General features: G+C 36.2%; 1 protein-coding gene across 4 annotated transcripts in view; it reads left to right on the forward strand.

Moving 5' to 3' along the window:
* The first annotated feature begins 3231 nt into the window (after positions 1-3231).
* Positions 3232-13579, forward strand: part of LOC140340209 (receptor-type tyrosine-protein phosphatase H-like) — a 362696-nt gene continuing 352348 nt past the window's right edge. For all 4 annotated transcript variants that reach the window (XR_011922623.1, XM_072425256.1, XM_072425257.1 and 1 more), the window contains exon 1: positions 3232-3475. Coding sequence is in view for 3 of the 4 variants with exons in the window: in XM_072425256.1 (XP_072281357.1) it covers positions 3398-3475 (78 nt within the window). In the remaining variant the exon portion in view is untranslated. The remainder of the gene's footprint in view (positions 3476-13579) is intronic.

The following is a 13579-nucleotide window of genomic DNA, read 5'->3' on the forward strand; positions in this document are numbered from 1 at the left end:
ATCAGTCAAATGATATGTGTAACATACCATATTCACTATTTAGATCATTATTACTACATGTTCACCCCTTTTTATCCATAAATGATAATTCATGGGTACATACACATTATATACAAACACATATTACTATATCTTGTTCTTAATGTTTCTAGTTTATTCCTTCTCTGTCATTCTCCCCCCTGCGAGGGACGGGGGCACCCTGGGCGTATTTGGCTGAGATATACCAGGCATACACCTGGATTTTATCTCCCTCGTTTGGACACACAGCCTCCGTCGTATGCCCAGGACTTGCCAGATCATAGGCTTGGGGCTCGGAGCATCAGCGAGTGAGGGGAGATAAAAATGCCCATGTCAGTGTCGACACCACCTATAGGAGAAGTTAGGAGCCAATCCCCACCTCCCCCTCACTGTTTCCATACTAAAGGCGGCAGTAAACCGTCTTCTGTCCTCAGAAACTCCACTTCACATCCGCAAACTTGGGCGCATGCGCAAACCCTACCACATGTTTACACTGATGAAAGGGCTATTTCCCTCATCACTATTGACATCAACTGCGCATGTGCAGGTAAGGAAATTGAGAAATCAATTAACTGTTTAAACTGTTTATAAGGACGAGCTGCAACCAGCTCAATCCTCTAGAGCAGTGTTTTTCAACTTTTTTTGAGCCACGGCACATTTTTTTACATTGAAAAAATCCTGCGGCACACCACAAATCAAAAATGTTACAAAATGACACTCTGTAGCTAATTCTTTTGTCTCTAAGAATAAACAAGAAAACTGTTACCTACTGCCACCCACTGACATGGAAGAGTATTACATTACTCTGCCAGTCACTACAGCACAGACACTCAACAATGGTAATTAGATAATTTCCCACGGTTCACCTAAAGATCTCTCATGGCACACTAGTGTGCCGCGGCACAGTGGTTGAAAATCACTGCTCTAGAGACTGCCTGATAACATCTCTTTCTCCTCATACACCTATGATACTATAGTAAGTTTCTATTCTATTTTTCCAACTTTGGTTTCATAATAAGATACTTACTGTACATTATACTGTAATGAAATTAAATTAGGACAAACAAAACTAAATAATTCAGTTATATCTTGCGTATCTACTATTAATAACAATGATTTGAACAATCCTCTTTTTAATATAGATCCAATTCACTTAGTTAATGCAAATCCACTATAAGAAAATGAACTTCTCTTCCTGTAGAATTACATATTTAAATACTGTATTCTCTACTCTCTGCCTAAAGATATATAGGTAGGTAACAGAGCACTTTAAAATATTTATTGACTTCAGGAACCAGTACGCCCCCTTGTGTCCAGTTTAGGTATATCCTTGTGCCAATAACTGATATTAATTATCCTTTTTTCTTTGGTAGAAACTATCCTAGATATAGGTCTTATTACTATTATCATGCTGATAAGTCTATAGATACCTGGCTCCATACTCACCCTCTACAATATAGTGAAACACAGTAAGTGCCTTATGAGCCACCTTTTCTCTCTTCAACACAAATCTCTTCAACAAAAATCACAACACAAAAATCTTTTTTGGCTATATTAAAGAAATTTATATATTTCTTCAGATTACTAATCTGGCATCCTGGCTTAATCCCAGGCAAGAGGTCACCAACCTCAGACCTTCCTCTCATCAGTAATCATAATCAAATTACCACCAGCTAATACCAAAGTGAGTGCAAGATCTCATAACTAATTCCAAATAGGTCACTATTAAAATATGTAGAACGATACATCTTTTTACTAACTTAAAACCCTACTCTTCCCAAACTAGTAATATCCTAGGAAGAATTTTTATTACTTCCCAGTGGAGTCCCATGACTATCTATGCAATTGTAATCCAACAAATACAATATTAGTCTATATATGCAAACATTATTATTAGTATGAATATGTTTTGGTAGCCTATTATTATAATCAGTGTGCCAATGTATAGTATGAACATTGTGTATAACATATTAATGTAATCAGTGTGCAAATGCATAATATGAATTCGATAACACAAGCCGAATATTGTAGTTAACTAGCACAGTATCTTTTTGTATAGCTAAGGTACCAGCTTTGTAGATCTTTATTTAACTTTAAATTTTTTAAACGTTAAATTGATGCAAAGTAAACATATTTGTTTTTTACTTACGAATGCCTCCAAAAGCCTGTCTTTCCCTCTCTCTTTCTCTCCAATTTACATTTTGACATTCCCAAGCTAGGTAACTATATTTCTTGTACAAGAATTTCAGAACACCCATCTTTGATCTTTGTTCCTATATCTCTTATCATTTAGCTGCACTTCTTAGTGGGCATTTGTTTAGGTTTCCTTAGCCAAAAATGTTTTCTTGGGTTTAAACAGGGGGATTTTCTGCCCTGTTGGGAAGTTTTACCTTCAGCTGTTTCCTCAGAGTTGTCGGGAAATTATTATAAATGTCTTTATTAAATTTCAAAACTTCCTCAATGGCAATAGGGAATATTTCCTTGCATTTTGTTCTTGTGACAACTATACATTTTCTTATATTTCATCACTTTCCACCTCAGTTACAGTGGTAACTACCCTCACAAATAGTGAGGGTGAATTTCCACAGCAGGAACATAAGCTGCCATTTAATTCGAAAGGGGTTTTAATGACTACTGAAAATTAACAAAAAGATTTTAGTTGCGATATTTTTCATACTTATGTGTTGTTATAATGTGTGGTACTTGATCAAAAATTGTACCCCAAAACACAGTACACTAGATGCTGACAGCCCAGCATGACAGCACACACTACAATGGGTCCTGCATTTAAAAAATAGCAAAGGTTCACTTTGCATTCTGTTGCTGTTAATTGTCACCCTGTTCCAGCCCAGGTCACAATGAAATCAAAAAACTTCTTTGCAACTTATAAGTGGTGATGTACTGCAATAAAACAGGCAGGTGTATTTAATATATTTAATCATTGCTGGCTTTAGTTTAGAAAATAAAAAAACATACAAGTACTGGGTTAGACTCACCTTGATTTTACATATTATCAGAACATTTTGTTTGAACAAAGTGAAGTTAATAGTTATGAATCAGCTCTATTTGCTCCTGGCACTGTTAATAACACAGTAAGATGTAACCTCCTACTGAGTGAGGGAGGTGGCCTGTAAAAGCAGAAGAATAAAAGGTTAAAGTCCTGCCTTGGAGAGGTGGGAATTACCTGATGACTGCTACTATTGATTTGTGCCTCTCACTTCCCTGTTCCTTTATCAGTTAAGTTCAAAGAGCTGACAAGTCTAATCTTTAGTTTGTGCAACTATTCCGAGTGACAAGATCAGGAAGACTAAACGCTGTTTGGGAGGCAGAACAGAACAGGTGTAGCTCGATTTTTGTCAAGCCTCACAGGTGCTCTTCAATGACTATTCTCGTTTATGTGCCAATGGCGTTTCACTACATCATCTCTGAGCAAAGAAACTCAGGCTTTCTATTACTGGTAAGAAATGTAACTTCTTTGTTTGCTACAGCACAATTCTTCAGCAGCGATAGTAGCAGAAAACCTAGAAAACTTACAATAATTTGTCTGTCTTGTAGTATTTAACATCTGGTCAAGTAAATGTCTTTTTTACTTGTCTTAGGAAATTAGAATAATAATATTTTTCCAATTTTCTTTTGTATTCGCTTTTTGATATGATTATTTCTATGTATTGGGAAAAGTTTTCTATGCCTTTAATTCATCCTTTTTTCATGGACATCTTATGTGTAAGTCAAGGTTTTGATTATTAAACTTTAAAAAAAAAAAAAAAGTAAAAGAAAATCTGTTGCACATAGTAACCACATTCTTATTTGTTAGTGATTTTGTTGATTATGAGAACCAGTAGCCCTTCCACAATTTTTTTTTTTTTTTGTCTCGTGGGGAAGAGTTTCATGTTTAATTAAGGTACAGGTGAACTGTTGAATACATATTAGGAAATTACTTTGTAAATTGCTGGATTGTGCGATTTTATATATATATATATATATATGTTTAATTAAGGTACAGGTGAACTGTTGAATACATATTAGGAAATTACTTTGTAAATTGCTGGATTGTGCGATTTTATATATATATATATATATATATATATATATATATATATATATTTTTTTTTTTTTTTTTTTTTTTTTTTTTTTTTTATTGCTGCTTGAAATGTATATTTATCTCAGGCACAAAAAAACACACCTCTCCATTGATCATAGCTTTTTACTAAAGGTAGAGTTTGGGCAAGGCACAAAACCTATTCTTAGGTGTCTATGGCTGCTTCATTTGTTTTGAATGTAATCTGCAGGTGTGTTAACTTGACAGGTCTGTTGTGGTACAGTACTAGATGTGTGTTGAATAAAACATTATTAACTTTGCATTTCTGGTTATGTGACAGGCATTACAGTGGATTTACTGTGTGTGCATGTAAAATAACGGCCAAAGCATGTTTTTTTCTTCCTATATACCTTTTTCTTCTAGCCTTGTTGTTGCTGTGGAAGCAAATGTTCTCCTTCTATTACAGCAGCAACTGTGTGGCAGGACACACCTGCGCTGTTTATATATGCACATTCCTGTGGGGCTAGTGGACATTAGTTAGGTAAAACTTTCCTTCCACACTTTTGGAACACATGGGGAGGGGAAACTTTATTTTTTTTTATGAAGAGGCTGTCTACAAAAAGCGCCCCGATAGTGGATTGCCTTTACATATGAAAAAATGGAGATTTTCCCATTCAAACACATGCTCCTACCAGTGAAGCAACTTGTATGTGGTTGTTGTGGTCAGTGACATCTGGTAGGGACAGGTGACCATAACACCTTTTCAGGGGTGCCCAAAGAGGGGGAATTAAAATAATTGCACTAAATGCTGTGGGCCCCCAGACAATCCATTCCGTGCATCATTCTTGAATATTATACAGTATTTAAATAGCTTAAACATATTACGCATTGCTGTACATTAAAAAGGGGTTGCAAATGACAGATGGATACAGACAGTGACACTGGAGAGGTGGGGGAAGCAGCACACAACAGGAGTGGGTTATAGCATACTTTCATCTCAATTTGCCTTGACTTGACAACTACTTGTTCTTCCTCGCTTGTACCTGTTCCCAATACCACTGTCATCTTTTGTTATGCTTCTACTACATCTCGTAACTTTTCTCTTTTTATGGTTACTGGGCAGCCATTGATGATGTAACTCCAGCATGCATTATATATTAAATGTGCATAAAGGGGGGAAACATAAAACGCTGTTCAAATGAAAGTGAATTAAAAAAAAGTGGTGATATTACGGAAATGACAACAACAAATGGAATTTTCATCAGCAGAGACAATAATATTCACCAGTCAGGAGAAAAAGAAAGTATACTCCCTTTCATTTCTAACTTTTTACATATCAGGACATGATAAATTATTTGGTCCTTTACAGGTAAAAAAAAAAATAAAGTCTAACCTTAGGTGTAAAATAATAATACCAACGTGTCCGTATTTAATAAAGATGTATCCAAAATGGAGACACCATTTGTGAAAAATGGAGTACATACCATGTTTTAATAACTTGTGAAACCTTTAACAGCAATAATTTGAAGTAACTGTTTTTTGTCTGACTTTTTCAATCACTCACATAGTTGAGGAGGAACTTTGGCTTACTCTTCTTCCACTTCTTCCTCTTTTCTCTTAAAACTTGCTTTAAAATAAAGGTACCAAAGCTGCACTCAAGGATAAAAGTTAAAAGTGTTTTTATTGAAAATCCCCAATGTAATTATACTTGAAACTAATGTAAACATACATGCTGTTTCTCTCATTCATCTCAATGTGATCCACTGCAAAAACTAATGAACAATGTATATATTAAAACATAATAATTTTCTCTTTTAAATATATTTTTCATTTATATAAGACCTTAATTTTAGAAGATTTATGAATATTGTATTCAAAATAATGCAAGACATCCTAAACATAATTTACCCTTACAGAATGTGGTATTTGTGTTTGGTTTTCTTCAAACATTCCTACTTTTGTTGGGTCTGTCTAAAGGACATTGCTCAAAAAATGTTGTGGTTTGTTCAGATGTAAACCTTAGCTGTGCTTCTATTATGGGAATACTTCCAAACAAACCATACTTGTTCAGTCTTTTTCTAAATTTACTGTCGTGAACATTTAACATGCTGAACCCTGTAAACTCTTGGATGTAGCTCTTATTTTTTTTTTTTAGTTATTACACTAAGCATTGCACACTTTAACCTTGTGGTGAGTTTTCCTGGGATTTTCACTCTCAATAAAATAGGTAGCTGCTATAAATGTATAGCAACTACTATAGATTGTTCAGTATTCTCGGAGAGAATACTGCAAAATCCTCTTGTTTTTTTTAGAGGAGGACACACTTGCTGATGATCATTTGTACCAAATTATTCACACACTGCAGCTGCATTTTAACCTAGTCTTTGTTAGATAAATAATGACCCAGTGTAATATGTCATGTTTTGTTTATCTAAGCCTAAATTTACATAATTTCAAGACCTGATATGGATGAGATGGTCAAGAATTTTTTTTAATTACTGTTTATTAATATTTTGACCATGTGATGCAATGAAGAATTTCTGTTGGAGCATGTTTGGAACATACACACATTTTTGTGTTATAGTGCTCTGTTATAGTCAGTAATATTGGTAATCTGATGTATTAATCCTAAAGAATAGAAAGTTTGGTATGTGATCAGTTTTCAAGGGATAAGATTCATGACTACTTAGGCAGTGTTGCCGAGCCTAAACGTCTAAAGATAAGGAGGGGATGAAGGGAAAAGTTCTCTTTAAGGCAGTAATATTATAAAATTGATTAAAATCTTTGATTTATATTCAATAAAATAAATGTCTTAACATACATACATACATATAAGGTTTTAGTACATTATGAATCTAGATACATTACATCGGGTTGGTTATTATGTACACCAAACCCCGAAGTGAGGGTCAATATAGGTGATTTTCCTGTTAATGGTCTCTCCCGATGCGCTTCGCCCTCATGGGCTTCCTCAGGGGAGTTTGAGACCTTGGTATATTGACCAGGCAGCGATGTAAGTTAAAAGGATAGAAGATCAGTATATGAGCTTGTACCTGAAAGCCAGAACCCCTTCTCTGAGCAGGCATTCCTTCTGACCTCATGGCTTGGTGCTCTGATATGCATTGTCAGTCATGAGGCCCTGTGTAGTTTGTGCCTTTCCAAATCATGTTCAGTTAAAAGGGATCAAAAGAAATGGGAAGATTGTTGTTATAGCAAAATGTCTGAATAATAATATTACTGCACATTATTTATTTATCACAGACATATTATGCAGCGCTGTACAAAGTTTATAGTCATGTCACTAGCTGTTTCTCAAAGGGGCTGCATGTTTTTTGATTGTGGGAGGAAACCCACACAGACACAGGGATAACCTCCAAACTCCATGCAGATAGCATCCTGGCTGAGATTCAAACCTGAGACCCAGCGCTCCAAAGGCCAGAGTGCTAACCACTGAGCCACTGTGCTGCCCGCTACATATGAATACTTATGTAAATGTGATAATTCAGTTTTTTCATATCTCTTATTAATTTACTAAATTGTCCAATATTCTGTTTTCACTTTGTCATTATGAGGTATTGAGTGAAGGAGAAAAAAAAATTGAAAATATAAAGTTCCGGTAATTTTCTGCAGCCACTGTATAGCATTATCTATTACCTGCTGCTGACCAGACAAAAAAAATCAACTAATGTGTATGGAAAAGTTTCTACAGATTAAGTATCTGTGGAAATGTGAAATAGGCTCCCTTCACTGACTGCAAACAAAAAAGCTTGATGCTTCCCAAACAGATTAAAAATGGCTTGTAAAATGAGTAAGAAATGTCACCAGAGATTGTTGAAGCTGATGTTTGGATAAACTTAAGCCCCTTCCACATCTACCTCTCACTCACCACCCCCATTCCAACTGACTACTGGCAAACAAATATCTTAAATTTACTTTTACTCACCTTAATTCATAATTATGTGATGTTCCTGTTCCCTTCATCTATCTTCCACTGTTTATACTCAAAGGAGTACTTCTTGTGCTGTGCATGTCTTAGCCTGTGTGGTGTTATTGGTTATTCTGCAACACTGAATCAATAGTCCCTTAGTTCCTTGATCAATAGTTCCTCAGCTATTGCAACCAACATTCTTACCCCCTCCAAATGCAGACCTTGAATACAAACCCTAATGGAGATGTTAGATAAAGCTCCCCAAAATGCAAACTCTCAAATTCAGCCCTAAAATGCAAACCCCAGATACAGACCCACACCAGGTATACCACATCCCAAATGAACCCCCTTTATCTCTTTTTTTTTTAAATAGGCCTCACAGCAGAAATGAATCAAGTTGTTAGTGGGAGCAGCAATATTCTTGCTGCATTGGCAACATATTTGTATTTGCAAGGGGGCTTTCACACTTACCTCTTCCTCGCTAAATCGCTGGCTTCTCTCTCCTCATGCAGGCAGTCCTGACCCTGGGTGTACCTGCTCTTCCAAGTTTTATCCGTTTCTGCCAGCCAATCAGGAAATAGCCTCCTAATCACCCCTGGCACTTGGCTAGCTCAGACACAGCACTCAGCTTTTGTGCAAAATGCCTCCACTAGTGCCAAGCCCCCTAGCTCTGCTAAGCATTTCCTCCACATCTGTTGATCAATTTAGTGCTTTCCCTGTATAGATCCTGTGGACTTCTTCCCGACCGCAACCAGCAGCACAACATTCTCACCACTAGAGGCTCTGGAGAAGACCTGGTTGCTGCCTAATTCTGCACCTGGGCCCTTCTCAGGGCTTACACCACTTCTGTGCAAGCTGTAGGGCCACCTAGAGGCTCCATCTCCCCAAGTGTGACAGGGGTACTTACAAAAATTGGGCCCTTTTTTTTAAATGCATATAAGCAAAGCCTTGTTGGGTTAAAAATGTGTTTTTCCCACAATATACAAAACAAAACATGCAGGAGCTTTGCAAGTAAGTTTCATGTAAGTGACATCCTGAACAAATGTACCAACCAAACAGCAGCAAGAGCCGTGCTGAAACTAGATCACCAAGACTAATATCAGTCCTTCAAAGATACTCTGTGCCAGTCTCTGTTCCCTACCCAACCGAACAAAGCTAAGGTCTAAACCTACTGAAAATGTCCTTACACCTGATTTCCATGTTCTTTCAACACCAGGCTTTCCTTAGCCATGTCATTAATGAATCCAATGAGCCAGTGAGACAGAATGCACTGAATTGTTGGTAATGGCCACAGGGCGTCTGTGACTATATAGGTTAGGTTAAAGTACCAACCTCTTGATCCTTCCCAAAGATTATGAGTATGACTGGATGTCCTTAGATCTACATTCATCAAAATGACTAAACCTCATAAATATTGACTACATCAGTTTTAGGGCTGACAACAGAAACACTGAAAAATGAGGACCTCATGAACCTTACCAAAATCAATTGGGCAACCAAGTCGACACTATATACTTTGAGGTGTTGAATCGTATACTGACACCTTATCAAACTTGAAAAACAAAACAAATCAAACAAAAAAAGTTAAACGCAAGAAGCCTAATTCTCCAATTTTTATGCAAGTCAAAAGCCTTTTTATGGTGCGTTCAAAGTAGTTCTGAAAAAACAAAAAAAAACAATGACAAATGCCAAATCAAACATAAAGTTCTGTTGTTCGCCTATTTTGTTCGCCTGCATAAATGCGAGGGCAGATGAACTATAGTATGTCTCTGCTTTTGACTGACATGGAAAAAGATTGTTGAGCATTTACTGGTTTCAGAACCATACTGAAAAATGCTGCTTGACATGGCCCATAATGATGTTTTGTAGAGACACCTGAGGTTGGAGAAAGCAAAGATCAATCATCAATTGTACTGGCCCAAGCAAAAGACTGAGGTAAGACAATATATATGGACAGTAAAGTTATCTAGTGTTCTGTGCGTCAATTTTCTCTAACTCTGACTGCACTCGTGTCACTCCTGTAAGTTTTTGGTGCACCTACTGGTATTCAAAGTTTTCAATGAATAGATAGCAAAAGACTTAGTATGACCCCTGATATGTCTGCTTAAAAGCACCAATATATTATAGTCTTCCTTGACTATGCCACTGGGTACCCTGAGATGATATCTTTGAGAAACACTTTGTCCAAAACGATAGCCTGTCAGGTATTTAAAATGTTTAACTTACTGGGTTCTGCCAAGGAGAGCTTCACTTTCCAGGGCACATTGTTTATGTCAAGGGTCATGGCAAACATGTGCAAGTTGTTACCTTTCTTTAGAATAAGCAATATCCAGATACATGCTTTAATTTCATGCACAGACAGACGGCACAGGTGAATAGTTCAATAAACCCTTGAATTCTTTGCTGAAATGGGTGGTATCAAGGAAAATACAATGGGAAATACTTGGACTTCTGTTTGCAAACAGTTGTTAATGGCTATGTGGCAAAGAAAAGTTGAGATGATCTTAGAAATTCCCCAACTGAAGAAAAGAAAAATTTCTAGTATAATAAATGAAAGAATAGTAGTACCCCACTGGGACTATTCATTAAAGAATGGTGCCAGCCCAAGATTATTGTTATAACATGAGATGTATCAATGCAAAAAGAAAAAACTAAATACATTATTACACATCTAAAGTAGAAGTCGTTATATCACAATAAATAGTCCATACTCTTACAAGTTATATTCACAAAGTTCTTTAGAAATATCTCAAGTTTAAAACATAAAAGAAGGATAGTCAGATCATATATAGTTAGATGAAGTGTCAGTCATGATCTTTTATAGTTAGCTAAGTCTGTCATTTATAATCATCTATAGTTAGCTAAATGGGACTAATGACATTATTATAAACAAAGACAGTGAACATGTCATATAAGAAACTTGTACGAGTAACATGTATGGGTGATATCCTATTTGTATCAAGCATCATACCAATTTGGTGGATACATCCTTAAACCAAAATGTATCCAACACGCATATCTGAATAATCTTACCAATGTTATGTATATATCAATAAAAAAACCTCCTATAACTATTGTGAATTGTAACTATATGTGGCAGAGTTGGCATTGAAGTTATGTTTGGTCCCCACATGATAACTGATTAACTGATAACCATTTTGCCATTAGTGTAAGAGTAAATATGTTCGTAAATACATTTCTATGTGAGTATTTCTGGCACTTCTTCTTTTGTTATGATGAGAATGTGAACAAGGAAACATAGCCCTCTACCCACAGGATAGGACAAAGAGGCCTGTGACTAGTTATGTTTAAGGACAAACAAAGGGATATTTTCCACTTCTAAAAAGAACAGTTGATCAATGTTCATTCATTTTTGTAATTTAAAAACAATCTTTCAAATTTTGTATTTGAGAAATGTGAGGTTTAAACTACATACTTGTGTTAAAAAATGTGGAATATGAGAGAAAGATTTGGCTACTGTGCAAAATGTGTACCATTTACCTGGATTATAAAAGGAGTATATGCCTGTAAAGTAAATAGGTACAGTTAAGTTGGATAAGGATGGCTTCATTTTCTAGATATCTTGAATCAACTAGACTTTTCCATATTCCTCTTCTTTTTCTTGTATGTATGGAAAGAAATGAGCACCAAATGTATTAGTGCCCAGTAAAATATTTTTCAATACGCTAGTAAAAAGCCATTGCTTTTCAAGGACTTTACCAATCTAATTTTGCATAGTATCTAAACTAAATAATATGAATATGTTAAGTTTGGGTTCTGAGAGAAGTACAAAATGTTTAAATAAAGTACAGTGAAAAACAAAAGTGGAAAAAAAATAAAAACTGGAAATAAAGTATTTCAGCACAGACAAACAAGTAAAAGACTGTGCAGAGTATATAATCAAATTTGATGAAAGAAAAAATATGCCGACAGTTTTTGTGTAAGGATTCATGAAAATGAAGCTTGGTCATCCTACCTAAGGAGGAAGGAGTGAGATGTTTCAGTTTGGAAAAGGCAGTGTTTAGCAGCCAGGCAAGGGAGACCACAAGTTGGGGTCAGAACTGGAAGTAAAATAGGCCAAGATTCAGGTCAATGGTCAGGTCAGGCAAGTGAAAGCCAAAGTCCAGGCAATGATTAGGGTGACTGGCAATTAGAATAAAAATGTAAAATAGCAAGGTTGCTGGTGCAAAGGCACAGCACCAGCCACCACCATTGCTGACACTGAAATAACCTCTGTCAAGTAACCAGTAAAGGTTAAAGAAAGACACAAAACACACTGCTGTTTAATTCATTCATGATTAGCCCTTCTCTTTATTGGATGCATGCAACGATCCAAAACAGCAAGACCACACAAGTCTTGCTAGAGTCATTTCCTCTAATTTGGATAAGCAAGGCAGGGAGAAAAACCAAACTGGCATTTTTTTATGCATATCCAGAAAATGTCAGTGTAAGCACTCAACTCTATTATATCTGTAGTTAACAGTTATACACTGTTCTGATTGTTACATGGCCATTACTAGCTCATTTTGGCCAAACATTCTTAATATACAATATTGTTAAAAATGTGCCCTAACAAACATGATAATATATTTTAAATATTATCAGCTGCTTTCGTTTTCCTGACCTGTCCAGACATAACAATCACAGCTTTCTTTTTATCAGGTCACTCCCACCTCAACAAGTGTGGGAAGGACACAAGATGATCATAGGCTAGAAAATTTAAACAAATGCACCTGTACAAGCACCTTGTGCTTTATTTCTGATCCTTGCACTTTGTGTGTTACATACTCCCGACCTGACCCCTGTGATTTGTGAATATTGCTCTCCTGACCCTTGGATACTGTGTGTTGCATACTAATTACTCTTGCATCCTTTACAATAGTATGACCCTTGTACTCTGTGGGTACTGCTGATCCCGCATTATGTTTGTAGGACCCTGAGGAAGAGAGTACACCCTAGACATGTGTCAACTGAATGTAGGTTGTTCCAGTATTTATATGTTTTCTGCAATTGTTAGCTTTTGATTGATTACAATTACGTGAAACAATAATCCCAAACAGCCTTTGTGGACTGCATCATAGGATACTGAGTACGATATTTCTGCTAGAGTTTTGTGTGCAGATTTTGATTATTATAGGTTGTTTCTTCACAGTCTTAGTGTGCTGTTTAGAGCTGTATGTAGGGTCCTCTTTTCGTATAAGGTGGCTGCAAAGCAAATGTGCAAAGAACAATATTATTGGAATATTATCCACTTTTTTAAATGTGTATCATTTTGCCACAAGTTTTCTGACAGTATTTTGAATTATTCAGTGTCAGGCTTCAATCTGTCCCAGCGCTACTTTAGGGAAATAAAGGAAAAAATGTAAATCTCATGATTGTGGTCCCTGCTCTACTTATGTTATGCCATATACTCCTGATTCCAGTAAGTGTTGCTTGCTGGCTTATAAAAAGTTTTGCCATTGATTGTTGTACTGATGTTTATATATGCTTATGAGACTCTTAGTTATGATACCATCAGTAAATCATATTTTGTGGGTACAGGGACTCTTGTATGTATATATGTATACCATGTGTCACGCTGGGGGAGACAGGGC

The sequence above is a fragment of the Pyxicephalus adspersus genome, chromosome 11, assembly GCF_032062135.1.
Source record: "Pyxicephalus adspersus chromosome 11, UCB_Pads_2.0, whole genome shotgun sequence".
Taxonomy (NCBI): domain Eukaryota; kingdom Metazoa; phylum Chordata; class Amphibia; order Anura; family Pyxicephalidae; genus Pyxicephalus; species Pyxicephalus adspersus.